Genomic DNA, 13,222 nt, shown 5'->3' with positions numbered 1-13,222 from the left:
GCATTTTTTCAGGTTGTATGTTATGTTCTGTTTCGTTCATTTCTTTGATGAAGGCCTTTCTTTAACTCTGTTACTGAATGTTTGCCAATGTTTGAAGTATTTTTTTTTACTCGATAGGGGCTTTTGCACTGGAGGAACCTTTTCATAGTTCATAGAACTATTGGTGAAAGTATGCTTTTTGGTGTGTTTGCACCACAGGAACTAGGAACGTATTTAGTTCTAGGAACTCTGTTTGGGGGAACTAAATTAGCTCTTACTTCAAAGTAGGGTTTAAAACATTACTATAGGAACTACAAGTGACATTAGTAGATGTTGATTGGCTAAATGCATACGAAGCACCTGGCATTTTTGACAAGACATGTAAACATATTTACTCAATGAACATGGGAAAACAGTGATAACGGCATTTACCTGTTGTCTGCAGCATTGTTCTTTTCTCAGCCTCGATGATTTGTAACACTGCAAGTTGTTATAGGAGATTTAGTCGGATTTTCATGCTTTCAATCGTGTAAATTGTGTTTACATTCCATCTCCGTTGTTGACGTTTGTAAATGCAGCAAATGAAGACGTTGTTGTTGGCCGCTTCAGAGTTCCTGCTGTAAATGCAACCAGGAAAATGGGCCGAGAGAGAAGTTGGTTCTCTAGGAACCACCCTGCTGGCTAGTTCCTAGAACTGAGCGAAAGCCCCTTATGAAGAATCATGTGTGGTGCCCGTGTGGTGTTTGTGTTTTGTTTTTATCCCCTTATTTACTGACTTTTACTTTCGTCTGTATTAAAGGTTGCAAACAAGGTATTGAAGCTAAGGAGATGGGGTTGTACCCTAAGATTGTCCATTGATTCTTATACCTCTTAACGTTCGGGTTAATTTCAGTTTTTTTTTTTTCTGCCATTGATTTAATATTTGAAGCTCCTGAATCAAAAGGCAAGGCTACTCTCTTTGAAGAACATAGGTTTGCTTAACACGGAGGAAAACCACAACCTAGACAGATTTGTGAAGGAAGCCCTTGGGGACCCATGAGGAACAGGGCATGAAACGGTCACTAGTTGAAGGCAACCAAGGCCATGATAGTTCCACAACGACGCCCAGGAAGCACAGGAAAAAAACAAGAGCCAACTGAACAAGATGATACGAAGTACAAAGTACACAAAAATGGCTAGCAGTCTTTATAGATTCCCAGTGCACCTGAGGCTATCGCCGCCGACTGACCCGCTTATTTTTAACATTAATTGCCTGCATAATAATTGTTAGTGTTTGTAATTGACTTTTAGAAGATAACAATTTCAATCCAGTTACAGAGAGATGAATTAAGTTTTGAAGTTCTTGGACCGAAGTTACTTTCTCTGGACATCACAGGTTTGTGTTGCTACCTGTACATCTTCCACTGAAGATCCTATGAAACTCCTTCTGGAGAAGGACAACGAAAGTCGTGTCTGCTCCACTTTCCAAGGCTAGTCTGGCTAAAACATTGTGTGACACAACTTGAGACAATACAACAACCATAGTACAAACTGCTTTCTCAGGTCATTCGTTTATCTTCAATATGTCTGTAGAAGTTGAGGGACTGCTGTTTGAGGATACAGGTTCAACTAAGAAGGAAGGCAAGATGAATGCTGGGAAAAACACTTTCACTCTTTACAGTTTCCCAGTGCATCTCGGGCTCACATTTCCATGAATGCACATTACCTCCAAACAAGCAGATCTTCCCAATCAGAATTTGGGGAGAACCTATTGACAAAATTGTCCCAAATTGACATCTTAGATTCATTTTCTGGTTGCACTGTCTATATCAGTTGTTTTCTGTTCTCTCTCTTTTAACTTTTATTTCCTGAGCACCAAATGGAGTAACTTGTCAAGCTTTTTCTGCAGGATGTTATAAATGAGAATTTACACTCATTTCCATCAGCTTTGGGAACTGGTTGATATGATGTTCTTTGTTTTGGTAGTTTGCAGTTGTTCTTTAGAAAGGGTGAACAATGAGACACTGTATTTTGGGGAAAAATCTGGATTCCCAGGAAAATGCAGATATTTACAATATTGTTTTTCTTCTAGAAATTGTATAAATATCTAAATTATGGAAATATAGTGGAGTTTATTGCTGCAAGTTTGCTGTACATTTGGTTTTAAAATGTTAACAAGGCAATTTGCTCTCAATTTAAGTGTCATATCTAAAAAATATTCTTAAAGCAATATTAATTTTTAAACCATATTAGTATTGTCTTAATGTTAAATGTTTTAGACTAAACCTGCTTTTAGGATGGTATCATTCAATCCAGTTACAAAGAGAGATGAAAGAATCTCTAAATTTTACATTTACAAGGTCCTGCATGGAAGGCATTGTAAGTTACTCTCTCTGGACATCACAGGTTCGTGTAGCATGGACGTTAAAGAAAACCGCAACCTGGACAACCTCTCCTCCAAAGAAGTGCTGGGGCAGGGGCCTCACTTAACCAATGGAAATGCTCGGGGATTGAGCAGGAAACGCCCTCTGGAGGAGGGCAACAAAGGCCATGGGCATTCCAAATTCCGGCCCAAGAAGCGCAGGAAACCGCAAGGGCCGGTCTTGCCGAAAAATGCTCTCATGCAACTGAACGAAATCAAACCAGGACTGCAGTACAAGCTTCTGTCTCAGACAGGGCCGGTACATGCACCCGTGTTCGTCATGACCGTTGAGGTTAACGGACAGTTATTTGAGGGCTCAGGCCCAACGAAGAAGAAAGCCAAACTGAATGCGGCCGAAAAAGCGCTGCGCTCTTTTGTTCAGTTTCCCAATGCATCCGAAGCTCATCTCGCGATGGGCCGCACACTGACTGTTAACGCAGACTTCACCTCAGATCAAGCAGATTTCCCAGACATGCTATTTAATGGATTTGAGACGCCCGCACCGCCTGATGACACCTTCTACTTGAGTCTTGGCAGCAATGGGTCTCTCTGCTCCTTAAACGAATACCCTTTGCCTGTGGCACTGAAAAACAACAAAAGGTCACATCTTCCTCTCCCACTACCCCCTGCACTCACAACGCCCCCTACAGGCAGTGGCAAAAATGCTGTGATGATCCTAAATGAGCTTCGGCCTGGACTGAAGTATGAGTTTGTGGCTGAGAGCGGTGAAAGCCATGCCAAGAACTTTATAATGGCAGTTACTGTAGATACTCAGATGTTCCAAGGTTCTGGACGGAATAAAAAGCTGGCGAAAGCGAGGGCGGCCCAAGCGGCTCTGTCAGGACTTTTTAACATGAAACTGGACCAGACGCCATCCCGACAGCCAATCCCAAGAGAGGGACTTCAGCTGCACCTGCCTCAGGTAAGAACTGTGTACCCCATCTTTTATAAGTTTTATCTTTTACAGTACTTTCCCCTTTGACATAAAAATATGTAATTTTTTCCCCCCTATGGTCTCAATTTTTGCCCCAGAAAGAAAACCGACTACGCAATAAATGATTTAATTTAATTTCTATAGGACCCCATACATAGGACTTCTGTCTTGCATTTTATCAAGCTTGATATTGAAAAAGCAATTTTAATGCGATTAAATGCTATGCTTCGGTAGCTTTGCTTAACCATCATTTGTCCTTTATAAAGCTCCTGCCAGTCTTCATTTAACAATTTTAATTAAATCAGAACCTACACACGAACGTTTCAGTTGGATTTCAAATTAACTCAAGCATTAAACCTTTAATCGGTGCGCCAGTGTACACGGCATTATTTACACATTAGTTAATCCTGTTCATAATCCCTCCCATTCCCCCTTGATAACAACTGAAGAGAATAAACAGAATCTTAATTAAAATCAGATACAGGAGCACTTCTCAAACAGGAAAACGCATCGCTCTCACCTCTCTGTCTAAAGAGATCTTTCTGTAAAAGGTCTGTGTCAGTCAAGCAGTTCATTTCTTTTGTGTTTGAGCATTTGCCATTTTGTCAGCAGTTTTCAAATGGATACATGTTCTCTTTAAAAGCATCAATTTAATGTGTCCTTGGAATTTATTCCGTAACGCTGTAGTCTTTTAGCAGTTTCATAGTTGCTGATTAGCTTAGTGACATGCAAGCACTGTATACAGATGTTTGTACAGTTATGGTTGTGGGTTCCTCAGGTCCTCGCAGACACCGTCTCTCATTTAGTTGTGGAAAAGTTCAGTGAGCTGACGGATAACTTCACGTCTCCACATGCACGGCGGAAAGTGCTTGCGGGTGTTGTCATGACAACTGGTAAGCACAATGCATGCTTATGACTGAAATGTTGAAACAATTATATGTCCTATTTGGCTAAATCACATTGACTGTTTTATCAGGTACGGATGTGAAGAATGCTCAGGTGATTTGCGTCACCACAGGAACCAAGTGTATAAATGGGGAGTACATGAGTGATCGAGGACTGGCCCTTAACGACTGCCATGCTGAGATCATCGCACGTCGCTCCCTCATCAGATACCTGTACAGTCAGCTGGAATACTTCCTCAGGTGAAACACATATACATATTTATCTTACTGTGGCGGGAGGAGCCAACGACAGACACAGTGGGCGTGGCGTCAAGCCTCGGAGAGGTTTTTATTAAACAATATATTAAAATAAAGTGTCCAAAGGGGGAAAAGTGTCCAAAATAAACAGGGATCTGGTGTCCTCGTCGTGCTGCGGGGCTGTGCAGGAGGGCAGTGTTCAGGAGGGAAGGGTCCAGGGAAGGGGCGGAGTCCGGTGGCCGCACGCGCTCCCCTCTCGGGGCCGGGAGCGAGTGGCGGCGGCGTCTCTTGCGCGGCTTCGTCCATCTTCGGGCATCCCGGCGCTTCTGGGGGATTCGGCGGCCCGGCATCCTGGCCCGTCAGCCGCCTAACGGGTGCGGCAGTCCTCCTCGACGCTCCCTTCCTGGACCCACGAGGACACCAGCGTGCATGCACGGGGGAGAGACCGGTCTCCCAAGGAGAGGCGCGCTCGGCGTTTAAACGGCGGCGGTGATGAGGCTCTACTCACGTCAGGTGCGCCTCATCACACGCCGCCAGCCCTGGCTGTTTCAACGCCCCTCCTCTCTCACACACCCACTCCTGTCGGGAGCCTGGTGAAGGGCGGCGAATACAGGACGGGGTGGTGATGATGGACAGGGGGGAGGCAGCCGACTCGTCACATTCCCCCCCCCAAGCGACATCCCCGTCCGAGGGTCGCCGCCCACGCAGGAGTGCTACCTTCCTCAACCAGGCTCCAGCGGTCGGAGTGGGCGGGGCAGGGATTCCTCTCCGGGCAACTCTCCCTCTCGCACCGCGCCGGAACCGGGACAGAGAAACCGGGTATTAGTTGTCAGCCTCAACCAGCCACAGGGTAAATGACCAATAAAAAGAACGTCACTTACCCCTTTGGTGGCTGGGAGGCTGTCCCCGTCGTTCCTCTGTCCCCGTGCGGGTTCCACGGCTTTTTGCGAGCGAGAGGGGATGACGTCATCAGATGTTGCCCAACTGCGCTGTCTAGGCTCCGCCTGCCCGCATTCTCCACCACTGTGGCGGGAGGAGCCAACGACAGACACAGTGGGTGTGGCGTCAAGCCTCGGAGAGGTTTTTATTAAACAATATATTAAAATAAAGTGTCCAAAGGGGGAAAAGTGTCCAAAATAAACAGGGATCTGGTGTCCTCGTCGTGCTGCGGGGCTGTGCAGGAGGGCAGTGTTCAGGAGGGAAGGGTCCAGGGAAGGGGCGGAGTCCGGTGGCCGCACGCGCTCCCCTCTCGGGGCCGGGAGCGAGTGGCGGCGGCGTCTCTTGCGCGGCTTCGTCCATCTTCGGGCATCCCGGCGCTTCTGGGGGATTCGGCGGCCCGGCATCCTGGCCCGTCAGCCGCCTAACGGGTGCGGCAGTCCTCCTCGACGCTCCCTTCCTGGACCCACGAGGACACCAGCGTGCATGCACGGGGGAGAGACCGGTCTCCCGAGGAGAGGCGCGCTCGGCGTTTAAACGGCGGCGGTGATGAGGCTCTACTCACGTCAGGTGCGCCTCATCACACGCCGCCAGCCCTGGCTGTTTCAACGCCCCTCCTCTCTCACACACCCACTCCTGTCGGGAGCCTGGTGAAGGGCGGCGAATACAGGACGGGGTGGTGATGATGGACAGGGGGGAGGCAGCCGACTCGTCACACTTACATTTGCAATTATACGTATTCCATATAATTTTTCATCATTCTAAATTATAACGATACGTTTATTTTATATAGCGCCTTTCTACAAACTCAAGGACGCTTTACAATCATTCATCACTCACCGTGACAGCAGAAATAAAGGCATACATATACATTGAATGTAGAGAACACAAAAAACACAACCAGATCAGGAGATAGGAAAATTAGAATAACAAAGTGAAAAGATATGTTTTCAGGTGTTTAGCTATGTGTCATCTGCATAGAAATGTAAGTTAGAACCATGGCGACAGATAATGTGATCTAACGGAAGTAAATTATGACAATAAGAGGCCTGAGAACAGATCCCTGAGGAACACCATTAATGTCAAATTGACACTAATATATAATTTTCATGCTATTATATCATATAACGACTGTCAGTTTAATGTTATTTATTGAGGCTAAAATTATAATTATAAACTATAAATTATAAGCCAAATATACTTTTAAAATAAATATATAGGCTAAATTCTTTTTTTATAATAATAATAATAATAAAAATATGTAATATTGCTTGGGTGGTAACAATACTCTCTTATCATCCTTTATTTTATAATCATTAAAAATCATTCACAAATCATTCACACTAGCCTGTGGATATGGAAGATTATTTTTGGATCAATTTCTCAGATGCCGATTAGCATGAAATTATATGGACATGTATATGTGTGTGTAATCAATTAGACACGACTTTTATTCGCTGTGAAATAATAAATGACAGATTTGATGACATGGGTGTCAGGCCAAGGACCTATTTTCAATTATAGACATTTCAAAGCCCTCTTAATGGTCTCTGTTGACATCATAGATCTCACAAGTGTGTTTTCTCTTTAGCGACAGCACTGAGGAACATGAGAAATCCATATTCAGATGGTGTAGTGAACATGGCTACCGGCTAAAAGATGATATTCAGTTCCATCTGTATATCAGCACGTCACCCTGCGGAGATGCCCGGATCTTCTCCCCTCATGAGGCTGGTGCCGAGGGTATGTATATTATGACGGATGGATGGATTTTCTCATTTTGTTGTTGTATGCCACAACAAAATACGGACCAGTTTTTAAAATGTAGTAAACTAAATTCTAGCTCGCTCTTTCTAGACCAGGGCGACCGGCATCCAAACCGCAAGGCTCGCGGACAACTGCGAACCAAGATTGAGTCTGGGGAAGGTACAATACCCGTTCGTACAAGTAACACCATTCAGACCTGGGATGGAGTGTTGCAGGGAGAACGACTGCTAACCATGTCGTGTAGTGACAAGATTGCCAGGTATGTTTAACAATATTGTTTTCTTAATTGCCTCTCTCAAAATTTATTTGCCCTAAAGCAGATATTTTTAAGTTGACATTTGCAATCAATTTCAATTCCATATAAGAACAATGTATTTTTGATGCATTTCAATGTATTTTCAAATCAAAGTTTGTTTTTGCTAAAATTCTGAATGTAAATAGGGGTCAGTGTTTATTTTATTGTGCTGTGACCATAATTAAAATCTATTCACATTTTAAGCTACAACTGACTTTTTTCCTTTTCGTTTTGCCTTTTTTTGGGAAATGCTTTGGCTTTGATGATTCTTTTTGAAGAAAAAAAAAAACACTTCTGACATCAGGTGGCCCACTTTTGTGGTGACACCTCTCCTTGATCTGCTCGATGTCGAATGCTTCCAATGACCGTCTTACTTTTTTCCTTGTGCCCCCCTCCCCCCATCTTTAACAAGTCTCGTTAGCATTCCGTTGCCTGCATCCAGTGGCACTCAGAAAGCAGCTGATTGGCTGTCTTCTTGCCTCTGAAACCCCAATCACTTCAGCTCTTTCCAGAGCAGGGGGCTCCCTGGAGCAGGGGCATTGGGCCCCTGATTAGGGCTCTGATTATGGTCTCCAAAAAACAGCCGTCCTGCTGAGGGAAGCCTACTGCCGCAAACACATCCGCGTGCTTCGCATTGGATGCCAAGAAATCCACTCCAGTTAAACGCGGTTGTTATCATCCAGCTGTGAGCTGAGGCTTTTTGAGAGCTCAGATCTGATGCATCACCTTTGGAAAAAAAACTAATTCTGAAGGCTTCGGAGAAATCACAGTGATTGAGATTATAGATCCCAGGTGTTATTTTTCCGATCATTTCAATGGTTGCCGTCAATATAACTGTGTGCGACTGCACTCTCTTGACATCAGGATGTTGTTTTATTCCTTTATGGTACTGTGGCATAAGTATCGTGCTGTATGTCCGCAGGGGGTGAATACTTTGTACTGCATGGAACCAATGACTTTGTTTTCTTCCGTCAATCAGGTGCACACCTGTACCTTTCAAAAACATCTGTGGTTTTCTTTCTCCTTTTGTAGATGGAACATCATTGGAGTGCAGGGGTCTCTTCTGAGTTACTTTACAGAACCCATCTATTTCTCCAGTTTAATTTTGGGAAGTCTGTACCATGCCGACCATCTTTCCAGAGCCATGTACCAGCGCATCGCTGACATGGATGATCTGCCCAAGCCATTTGCCCTCAACAGACCTCTTCTTAGTGGTAAAAAATCTCAAATGAATGACTGATTGTATCAGTTTTCTCAGCTCTTTGCCCAACCATGTCTGTTTCCTCCCTCCTCTTCAGGTATCAGTAACACAGAAGCGAGGCAACCTGGGAAAGCTCCCAACTTCAGTGTCAACTGGACAGTCGGAGATCAGGGGTTGGAGATCATTAATGCCACCACAGGAAAAGATGATCTCGGAAGGCCGTCTCACCTCTGTAAACATGCCCTGTACAGTCGCTGGGTCTGTCTACATGCCAAGGTAAAGCATTTCTATAAAGGTGGACGATAGTTCATGGATGAATCTAAACAATCAAGGTTTAATTTTGAGCAAATATGGTAACTTGGTATATTAAAAAGCAAATATCCTTTTACCACTCTCAGCTCAGTGAGACTCTCCGGATCCGAGGATCTTGGCCAGGCTCCTACCACGAGACAAAACAAGCGGCAGTGGAGTATCACGCGGCCAAACAGACTCTCTTCAAAGCTTTCTACAAAGCAGGACTTGGAGCGTGGGTTGAAAAACCCATTGAACAAGACCAGTTTTCCCTTACCTCTTAAGATAAACCAAGAGAAAGGGATTGTCGGCAAGAGATCTTTTGTACATTTACATGGAATGCAAGGTTTTAATCTAACCTCCATAGTTATTATTTTTTTGCCTCTGTTATTACTGAGAGTTGCTTGGTTTCTTTTATCTGTAAAAAATCATGGTTGTGTTTACTCCAAAAAAAAAATGGCTCAGTTAAAAGCAACCCAGCGGAAATCTTGCCATTGGGTATGAACAATAACTTGCGCTAAACCAACCAATCGGGGTGGCTTGCACAATTAAACACATTGACTATAATGCTGGCTTAATTTTACCTCAGAATGATTTTGTTACACCTATAATTTTATTAGGTAGTGGATCACTGTTTTCACTCCAATTAAATAATGTAAAAAAAAAATTTTTACCAAGGAGGTTCCCCACAGGAAGTTTTTGCTCAGGACAGGAGACAAACCGATATATATTATGGTTGTTATATACCAGCAGCTTGGTTGCACACTTTCGGCCACCTTTTTAAACACCCTTACATTAAATAACTTATAATGGAATTGAAATATTTTATTCTCTATTGCATATTTTCGACATTTAGCTAACCTAAGGGGCTTAAATAACAATTGCGATAATAATAATTAAGCGCTATTAATTAAGCCGGAGATGTTTTATTCACAGCATGAGTTTTGTAATGGCCCACTTTTTCACCTCCCTTTTGATTGATTGGACATAATTAGCTGATGTCTGCTAACTCCAATAGTTACAAATATAGGCCAATAGCAGTAATTGACCAATATGTGTAGCTAAAAAATAATCCAACAAAATGACCCAACAGGCTCAGCCCAGTTTTGGGGAAAGTCAAAACAAGTTTGTTTTAATACTTGTAAATGTATTTTTATGTACATGCTTTTTGTCTAAAACCACATCTCCACTTTATTGTAAATGTGACAATTTAGTTTTCTGTTTTAACTGATTTTATCACCCAATTTATAGTTTAATGTTAAGAATGTGATGCCATTTTATTGAAAACAATAAAGACTGAACTGTTTCATCCGAAATGTAAATTAATCAGATTACGATTGAGGAACATTTGTTGCTTTTAAAGAAAATAAGTGGTATAGTGATTGTAATTATGTAAATAATTTACAATGTTACAGATTCCAGAAAATTACTTAAGATTTCATATTTATTACTTAGATCTTGCCTCAAAAGGCTGTTTTATGTGTATTTGTGTTCCTGTTTGCATGTATCCATGAAGTACACAAGAGTTTAGGGTGTCTCGATCATTGTTTTTACATTTTAGTAGGGTGCTTTTTAGCTGCAGTGCACACTTTAGCAAAGCTCTGAAGTGAACTTTACAGTGGGTTTCAACCCAACAGTCTGCTGCATTACGTCACCAAAGTGTCGAGTCCTCAGAGGACTAAGAGCAACATTTGAGACCAGGCCTTTATTATTTTGTTTGTTTCAGCTCACAGCAGGAGCTCTAGAATCAATGTAAACTCTAGAACTCTAAACTCTAGAACTCAACCTAGTTATGTCGAGAACATGTCCTGGAAAATTCCCATGATGCCAGTGTGTTCTGCAATTCAGGATGCTCTTTGTTGTCTGATCTAAAGTCCTGCATGAATTCGATTTGAACTGGTTCTGCTGAGCCGGAATCAGAAGACTCAAAAGTTTTTACATGAGAGAAAAATTATAAAAGGAACTGTACTGTAAGAAAATAAAATGACCACAGTCTTTGTGGCTTATCGGTCGCTCTGATTTTGGTCTGTCGAACTTCTGTTCTTCTAACATTCCCCCAACAACTCCAAACGTAATTGCAACATTTTTCTCTTATAATCCTTAAAGTTGTACTTAATTTCCAAAAAAACGGCATTTTGTGCAATTGTACCGACTTTTGAAAGCTTGAAAGTTTTTAAATACCCAAACAATTTAATAGACTTGGTGAGGGATTAAAAACACATCAGTATTCTGTGCGTTCTTAAGAACAAAAAAGGTTCAAGTGGATTCGTTTCAGGAATTTTGATTCCACTAAATTATGACCTTTTGTTTGCCTGCAATAACGACATGCAAAATGAAGCGATTAGCGGTGTGGTAATCACAGTGACTAGAGGGAAATTGTGTTTATCTGAGCTCACAGGCTCGTTGTGGCGGATTGGTCTTTGAACAATGGCACTTTCGGCTAAAGTGCTTTTATCCGTGACTCCTTTAATTCAAATTCTAGAGTGTTTCCTCTCTTTTTCTCTTTTTACATTACCATTTATCAGTTTTGAGGGCTGAAGCCTTTGTTTCTCTAAAGAATGCAAGAACTTCTAAAAACATACCTGTATCCTGTTTTATGTGTGTTTAGATGCGTTCAACGAATTTCCAATACAATACGATGTTCATGAACACTGGATTTTTAAAAATGCTTACATTTATTTAAAAAATATTTGTATTATTTTAAAATAATTTCATGAAGATGCAATAACAGTAATTTCCTAAACATTTAAAGCAGTACTGTAGTACTAAAATGTAACTAACAATAAAATGGTAGGACCACATAATGAAATGGCTTATCAACTTTTAAAAAGGAGAAAAAACACTTTTACAAAACAATCAATTAGTATATTATTTGTCAAGTTTGTGTTTATCAATACAAGTTTTTCTGATTCTGTTCATCTCTAAATGTCGAACTTGATAGGAAAAGTAGTTTTTGGTATATTTATTGGTGTCTTTTGGGTGGTGTCAACAATATTATTTCATATAACTGAATCAGCCAGATTACACGAAAGTATGTTTTAAGCATCAAATAATCTTCATTTATTATTTAACGGAAGTCATTTCACTGCAAAGGTAGTTTTGCGTTTGCTAAACAAGGAAGTATGAAGAATATTTCCCCATATACTGTACACAAACTAGAGTTCAGACAGGACTTTTCTGAGTAATATTCTAAAGCAATTAATTTCTTTCTTCTCCCATTCGAGTAGAGAAATGGTTTCTGATAATCTGTGCAAACCTGGCTTCCCTCTCACAGCTGTCCCGCTTCTTCCCATGGTGCACTGGGAGCATGTGGGTTTGGGCCATATCAGCTCTCCACACCTGTGCAAGGTGAGAAAGTGGAATATAATCCTGGCATGGATTTGCCTCATCTCTGAACCTCACAGGAAGCACAGGAAAATAAAATAACCTTATCAGCCATCAAAACTTAAAAATGTCCATCTTTAACTTCGGAGAACTTCCAGTGTGAGAAGAAGAAAGCTGCCCTCCGTTCTGCGAACCTTGTGGTTGTATTTACGGTTTAGGGAAGAAACGACAGATTTGCGGATGATTTTCAGAGTTCGATCAGACTCGAGGTGAGGCAGGATTAGCGTTAGATGCCTTTCATGGCTTCCAGCTTCAACCTTTATCTCCAAATTGCCTTTCAGGAGGTGAAGTGTGTAAAAAGAGAAAAGCGGCGCTCTTTCTGCCCTTGTCGTTGGAGTCATAGATGTGCGTCTCACTCCACTTAAACTGTTTTTGTGAAGCGTAATTTCAAGGCATTGTGTGCAAGCACAACATGTCGGTTGTTTTGGTTGCTTCAAATTGCCAAAGCGAGATAAGATGATTTGAAGTGTGGAAAAAAAAAATGTCAGGCTTTTGGATGAAAGCATTTTACCTCAAAGAAAATTGACTCAAGTACTTCCGAATGAAATCTCGGACAAAGCACACAAAGTTAAATTTTTGATGGACATCTATTTTTTGTTTCTTTTACCTCAAACACGCAATTGTGTTTCACAGAACTAAAGTGATGCTAGTTAAAGTTCACAAACAATATAATTTATAATAACTTTTATTAATAAGTTATTTCAATAGAATGCACATCAATCAAGTTCAAACAGAAACTTCAGATAGGAATGTAATTAAACTTTTTTATTATCTATAGGATATCGTAATTTTTAAATAATGCTAAGAAAATTGTATTTAAAATATAATATTAATGTTCAACCAACAAAATTTTATTTTAGGGATGTCAAATGAGATTCCCTTCAACCAGTAA

The 13,222-nt window shown here is 41.6% G+C and overlaps 1 protein-coding gene across 2 annotated transcripts in view; it reads left to right on the top strand.

The window, feature by feature from the left end:
* LOC306867179 (double-stranded RNA-specific editase 1-like) overlaps positions 1-10,270 on the top strand; it is a 28,703-nt gene extending 18,433 nt beyond the window's left edge. For both annotated transcript variants that reach the window (XM_079412754.1, XM_079412755.1), the window contains 8 exons: positions 2,365-3,302; positions 4,093-4,207; positions 4,291-4,459; positions 6,984-7,135; positions 7,250-7,418; positions 8,487-8,668; positions 8,753-8,931; positions 9,054-10,270. In XM_079412754.1, coding sequence (XP_079268880.1) covers positions 2,365-3,302; positions 4,093-4,207; positions 4,291-4,459; positions 6,984-7,135; positions 7,250-7,418; positions 8,487-8,668; positions 8,753-8,931; positions 9,054-9,230 — 2,081 coding nt within the window. In that variant the 3' untranslated portion in view covers positions 9,231-10,270. The remainder of the gene's footprint in view (positions 1-2,364; positions 3,303-4,092; positions 4,208-4,290; positions 4,460-6,983; positions 7,136-7,249; positions 7,419-8,486; positions 8,669-8,752; positions 8,932-9,053) is intronic.
* Positions 10,271-13,222: the final 2,952 nt, after the last annotated feature.

Source organism: Barbus barbus (genome assembly GCF_936440315.1).
Source record: "Barbus barbus genome assembly, chromosome: 49".
Classification (NCBI taxonomy): domain Eukaryota; kingdom Metazoa; phylum Chordata; class Actinopteri; order Cypriniformes; family Cyprinidae; genus Barbus; species Barbus barbus.
Note: the sequence above shows the minus strand (reverse complement) of the source record. Positions and strands in the feature narration are given on the sequence as shown.